At 42.4% G+C, this 6,350-nt stretch overlaps 1 protein-coding gene across 1 annotated transcript; it reads right to left on the bottom strand.

Moving 5' to 3' along the window:
* Positions 1–567: 567 nt before the first annotated feature.
* On the bottom strand, positions 568–4,034 carry drd1b (dopamine receptor D1b). The gene has a single exon (XM_005727798.1). The coding sequence runs from the start codon at positions 3,698–3,700 to the stop codon at positions 2,309–2,311; it is 1,392 nt and encodes a 463-aa protein (XP_005727855.1). The 5' UTR covers positions 3,701–4,034; the 3' UTR covers positions 568–2,308.
* Between the last annotated feature and the right edge of the window lie 2,316 nt (positions 4,035–6,350).

Below are 6,350 nucleotides of genomic sequence, written 5' to 3'. Positions count from 1 at the left end.
TTTCCCTATAGTTTCAGTTGTATGCTTGGAATACATAATTTCTTATGTTAGATTATAATATTATTTTATGCCATGTTATACCCCTAACTAAAGATTGTGAATTATTATGTAGTTTTAGTTTGCATTATTCTCCTGAATTAGAAGAACCTGATAACTATTGCATTCGTTAAACTGATTTGCATTACATTAGACTGCAGATTTATTGTGGATGAATGATATTGTTTTATGATGTTATAAGAAATACTGTTTGCAGAAAGTCATCACCTTATTTGTCTGATTAGAAGAGAACAGAATATACTGGAGTTTTCTGCCCCAACTCAGCAGGAGCAGATAAACAGGGAGGCAAGGTCGTAGCTTAGGCGCCGTGTGAGACAAAAGCATGTGAATGTTTAGGCTTTTATGATAAGGTGGGAGAACCAGAGGCTATAAGAGTTTGAGCAATGCTCCACCATTTTGAGATCTGAGGCTGTCTGCATACGGTGTCCATCTCCCATGCGTGTGTTCATTAAAATCATCGTTTGACTTAACCCGGCCTGACCAGTGTTGTTATTGTGGTTTTTTCTCTTGTCTCCATCCCCAATATTTGAACCTTAACACTTACTTTTTGTTTGCTTAGTTTTGCTACTACACTCTTAAGTGATCGTTGGCATTGGCATGCACTGGTATAATCAATACTATCTTTTAATGTAGCTAAGGCTAACTAAGATATTAGCAAAGTTCAGACTGATTTAGTGCTAAATTGGACCTTATGGAGTCAGTCTAACTGGTGCAAAAAGCAGAGCTGTTCAAAAACATGACAACGGGAAATGGATGGCAGCACATCAGAAGCACTCACTAATGAAAACTGTCTTATAAGATTTCTTACTTCCACAGTCCTACATAAATTATAATTAATGTTTAGTTTTCAAATTTAACTGCGTTCAGACTTGACTCTGCACAGAGAGATACTGTCAAGCTGCAGAACGAGCAGTTTACAAAATCATATATCTGCAAGCTTAGAAAAGGTCAGTAAAAGTCACTTGCATTACGGCTGAGTCGACTTAGTAGCTGCTGCTCTACCCTCTCTGTCCAAGTGCAGTTTTTAGTTTTACACATTTACAATCTTTTTTTAATTATGGGCTGACGGCATTTGCCAAGAATAGAATCACAAGCACCACTTTAAATGGATGGTGGTGGCGGGGGGAGGGGGTTAAAACGGAGGGCTGCCAAAAACAATGGTGCAGACAAAATGAAATTAAAAAGAAGATACGGTGCAGGTGTGAAGGACTAAACTAACAGGGAGAAGAGTGGAGGAAGGAGAGAGGCGCTTGGCATTACTCAAGACATAAGGGCAGCGTGAAAGGGGGAAGGGGATGAGAAGAAACTCCAAAGAGGTTTCACTGAAGAATGGATGACGGGAGGCAAAGCCAATGAAAACAGGGAGTAAGGAGTAGAAATGGAAGAAACTTCAGGTCAGTCCCAGCTGGCTGAAGAAAGATCAGCATACAAAGAAAAGAAAAGGCAGGAACTTTCCTCGTCTCTTTCTCTCTCAAGTACACCTCATTTGGATAACAGTGGGTGATGCAGAGGTGGGAGGATGAGTTAAGAATAAAAATTTTTGACAATTTGGCTTACAGCATCAAACTCTGTTGTTGGTTTTAGTTGTAATCAGAACAGTGTTGCTTTGGTATCAGTATTTTTTGTTCTTACTTCAAATAAACTGCCACTGGAATTTAGCGATTTTGCTTCCGCTGTCATTAGAAATGTGCTAAAGGAAAAAAAACTGCAATAGCTGACTAACAATACTGTAGCAAAACCAATTTACCCACTTTGTTTGCTTTTTCATGAAACACATACAAAGCACCTACCTACAAGATATTTTACTAATACTATATTTTCTCCCACTGTATATACTGTGTTTGAATCCCTCCAGAATAGTGTCATCACTGTACAGTATACACATGCAGATGTATACATTTTTGCAAAAACTAAAAAAAAATGTATACATGTGCCCATAGGTAGTATTCTGCTGTTAATATTCACATTATCAACATTTATCATCAAATGTGTCAATGTCATCAATAAATGCTGAATATATTTTGCAGATAGTTATATCCAGGATAAAGTGCCTGTACTTTAAAACATTCTGTAGGTTTTTCATGTAGGTTTTTTTGACAGTCTTAAGGACTTGTATAACACACTCACTGGTTTCTTGTTCCTATAGACATGTGTCTCTGCCGTTTGTTTTTGCTGTCCTCCTGTGTAATCGTTTCTTGCCTTTGTGCATACGTGCATGCCTCACTGAATTTCAATGCACCTTTGCCTTTTCTCAACATGTCATGGCTTTGTGCTGTCCGTTCTGTGTTATGGGGTTGATCTTTTCCAGGGTGACTTCAGCATCGCTGTCTAAATTCCCAGAGATGGCTGGTGAGTGTTTCTCAAGGGTGTTGTTTGCCACGCCCACCTCGACCTCCCCTCCACTTCCGTCTTTCTTCTGTAATTCCTCCTCCTGACACAGGATGCTGTGAGGAATCACATAGTTTGCTGAGCTGTTGCCCTCCTTTGGGATGTGGCTCTTGGGCTCATACTGACAGTTGGGGTTCGAGGTAGGAGCACCCATATTGTTGTTAATACTGACGATCTCAATGGCGTTGCTCCCCGGGCACAGCTGATGGCAACCCAGGAGGATGGAGAAGGCCTTGCGGAAGTCGGCATTGAAGGCATAGATGATTGGGTTGAGCGAAGAGTTTGCCCAGCCAAACCACACAAACACATCAAAGGTGGTGGAGCTGATGCAGGGGAATTCTGTGGATCCATCTGGCATGTGTGTTTCACAGAATGGAACCATGCAGTTTAGGATGAAGAAGGGCAACCAGCAGCACACAAACACACCCATAATGACAGAGAGCGTCTTTAAGACTTTGGTTTCTCTTTTGAATGACATTTTAAATGAGCTCTCACTGTCCATGTTTGAACTGTTTCCCATGCTGCTGTGTCGGTTTTTGGCACTCTCTGCTGCTCGCTCCAAAGCAGATATTCTCCTTATCTGTGTCTGGGCGATACGGTAGATCCGGGTGTAGGTGACGATCATAATTGCCACGGGGATGTAGAAGCTGATAAGGGAGGAGGAGATGGCATAGGTCCTGTTAAGACTGAAGTCACAGTTGTCAGGGGGCAAATCATCAGGGTAGGTTCCATTTAGCTCGACATAGCTGGTGGTCTGAGCTTTGTGCCAGTTAAGCTGAACAGGAATGAAGGAGATGAGGACAGACAAGGTCCATGCCACACTGATCATCAGACACGCTACTTTAGGGGTCATCTTGCGTTCATAGCGGAATGGGCTTGAAATGGCCCAGTAACGATCGACACTAATCACACACAAGTTCAAGATGGAGGCAGTGGAGCACATTATGTCAAATGCCACCCACATGTTGCAGAATGCACCAAATGGCCAAAACCCCACAATCTCTGTCGCTGCCTTCCATGGCATTACCAAAATAGCTACCAGGAGGTCAGAGATGGCCAGCGAGATGACAAAGAAATTGGTGACCTTCGACCTCAGGTGTCGGAACTTGGTGACGGCAGCGCACACCAGGGTGTTGCCTAGCAGCGTGGTGAAGATGAGCAGGGAGAGAAAGCATCCTGTCAGAACACGTTTCGAGGAGTCTCTCTCTGGCGTAAGCTGCTTTCCATCTCGAACCGTTGAGAAATTCTGATCCATTGTTTATGTTACAGTTTTAATAAAGAGAGAGAGGGGATGGGTGAGGGGGATGTCAGCAGTCACCCCATCACATCCCCAGCCTGCAGCAGCTGTGCTCCTCCAAGGACGACTCTCAGACGGAGAGCGTAGCTGGTGGAGAGGTAAATTGTCTTGGCACCAGCTCTCTCACTGACTGGGTCATCAATAGGTTCCTTGTCACAACCACCATTCTTGCACAAGGGATGCTATAAATATTTCAAAATTCTCTCCTCAGGAACGTTTCCCTTAAAAATCTCTGGTTCATAAATTCCTGCAGCAGCAGCACAGAAGGCAGACATTCTAGTTTGCAGAGGAAGAAGAATATTCCAGCAATTTGCAAATGTTTTCTTTTTTTCAATCGCAAATTGAGTCCTAAAAAATGAGTAAAGCAGCAATAAAAATGAGTTTTAAAGACAAGTTCTTGGTCCCTTTTCTCTTGGCATTGTATGCCTCAGCTGTCAAGCCCTCAGCGAAAAGTTTCACAACATACTGTTGCTAAGCTTTTGAGTAAACAGAGGCTCAGCCAATCATTAGCCTTATATACCACCTCATCAATAACTTCTATTGATGGTTTTCGCACCGCGTTTATCTGATTTGTTTAATGATCTGCGAGGCGTGTCCCTGTGATTGTCCCAGTATCGACGCTGATCCAACCGACTACTAGGTAATGTCCTCTGTGTTATTCTTTTTAAACGTTCCTCTCTCCTAGTAAATGGCACTGTCCCCAGCTAAACATAACACCTGAGTGTTGAGGAAAAATAAGAAATAAATAAAATAAAAATGCATTCAAAAGTCTTAACGATGCGTTTTCAAAGAAGAGAGATGCAGATTAAACGAGAAAACCAGAAAAAAAAACGCATCACTCTCGCAGCGCTTTATATTCTGACACGATGCTTCAATTCAAACGCGTTTAGTTTCCTTTTGGCTGAATTTTGTAGCAATTTACCAAAAGCCTTTCATCCTTTAAAGTGCAGAGTTTTCATCCGGACATCAGCCCAAATCCCTGGATTTGAAATAAAGGCTCACTTCATTTATTTATTTTATTATCATTATTATTATTATTATCGATTTTTGTAGACAGCGTTTGCTTCGCTCTTTGGATGTGGATAGCTCCGGGCAAGTTTTAAGCGTCTTGGGTTAGCTTTGAAAACAACAGAATCCAAAACGAACCAATGAAATCATCCGTTAATTTTTAACTAATAAAAAAAAGTTCCGTTCCGAATCCACATTTCTTCGGTATACATCCAACTTGTATCTTGGTAGTGAAGGAGAAGGAGCTCACCCTCTCTGCGCGCTCCTCTATGCCAAGAAAGTCACGCTCTCCCTTTTTGCGGCGTTTCCTTGGGTGTTTAAATTAGTCTTTATGCTTTTCTTTTTGGGGGCCATCCTTTGTGATGCAACATTCAGATACACTGCGATGTGTCTTCGGTGTGACTGGCAAGCGGAGAGAGATAGGAATGACTCTGGTCTCTCCAAGAGCGTGTTTCTACGCGCTCCTCTCTCTCCGCTCAGCTGCTGCCTGCTGCTGCGCACCACGGTCCCTGCCACAACTGCTCCATCTATTCAAGCAGGATCAGAAGGGTAAAGCTGCACAAATTCAGCCTATACTGCACACCGTTTGCTTCTGAAAGTGTTTAACCAAATAATTTACGGCAACCTTTATGATTGTGAATTTATAAGTGTCCGATACCTGCAAGGCTCATTCTGAAAAAAAGAGAGAGGGAGTGCGTGTATTCTCTGCTCTCCAAATTACGCGGATTTCTGTCTTTGAAATTACGCATTTGAATTTTGGTGACTCTTGTCTTACAGTTTTTATAAGTACCTGAATTACTATTTTACACTAGGCTACCATTAACTGTGGCATTTTCAGCTTCTTCTTCGTCTTCTTTTATCACCTGCACTTCACCTACACAGACCTATAAAAAGCCATCACTACCATAAAGTCGCGAAAAGACATGAGCTATAAACGAATCTACCGCGATATCCTGGGATGAACTTGTAGCCAGCAGACACACAGAGGCACAATGAGGCCATCTACAGGATACAAGACTGCAGGAGGCTATGTGAGAGTGGGAGCCGACAGACTGAGCCGCAGCGTTGCATTAACGTCACCTCAGTAAACATGACTGACCAACTTTGAATTAAATTAGGTTCCCAGGAGCCGTGCTGCAGCATGAAGAGCCATAAATTAAGAGAGGTACAGAGTGTTGGTGTGTGTGTGTGTGTGTGTGTGTGTGTGTGTGTGTGTGTGTACGTACTTCTGTTTACTATGGGGACACAATCTGTTTATACTGTCAGCTGTGGTGAACCCCCCCGCCCCACCCCCCATTTTGGGACAAAAAGCAAGTTCCCATAAAGTAAAACATTAAACCGAAAAGGTTTAGATTAAGTTTTAAGTTCAAGAAATAAATATAAGCCAAAGTAATGTCCTCTGAAGTGATGTTTGTATGTGAGTCAGTGACTGAGAGAGAGCGAGATAGAGATGTGTACTACTCAAGCTATGCTATCATGCCACTGGCTGCCTGACAGGCTTGGCCAATTTGAATATTAACTATTTAGCAAGATGAAATCCTCAATGGACGCTCTCTCACTGTGTGTGTGTGTGTGTGTGTGTGTGTGTGTGTGTGTGTGT

Source organism: Pundamilia nyererei, unplaced genomic scaffold (genome assembly GCF_000239375.1).
Source record: "Pundamilia nyererei isolate P.nyererei 1_Seehausen unplaced genomic scaffold, PunNye1.0 scaffold00026, whole genome shotgun sequence".
Classification (NCBI taxonomy): Eukaryota; Metazoa; Chordata; class Actinopteri; order Cichliformes; family Cichlidae; genus Pundamilia; species Pundamilia nyererei.
The sequence above is the reverse complement of the archived record's forward strand: the minus strand, read 5'-3'. Positions and strand labels throughout refer to the sequence as shown.

What these genes read in the sequence shown, in the direction of transcription:
- drd1b (XM_005727798.1), bottom strand. Translation starts at nt 3,700, where the DNA reads ATGGATCAGAATTTCTCAACGGTTCGAGATGGAAAGCAGCTTACGCCA.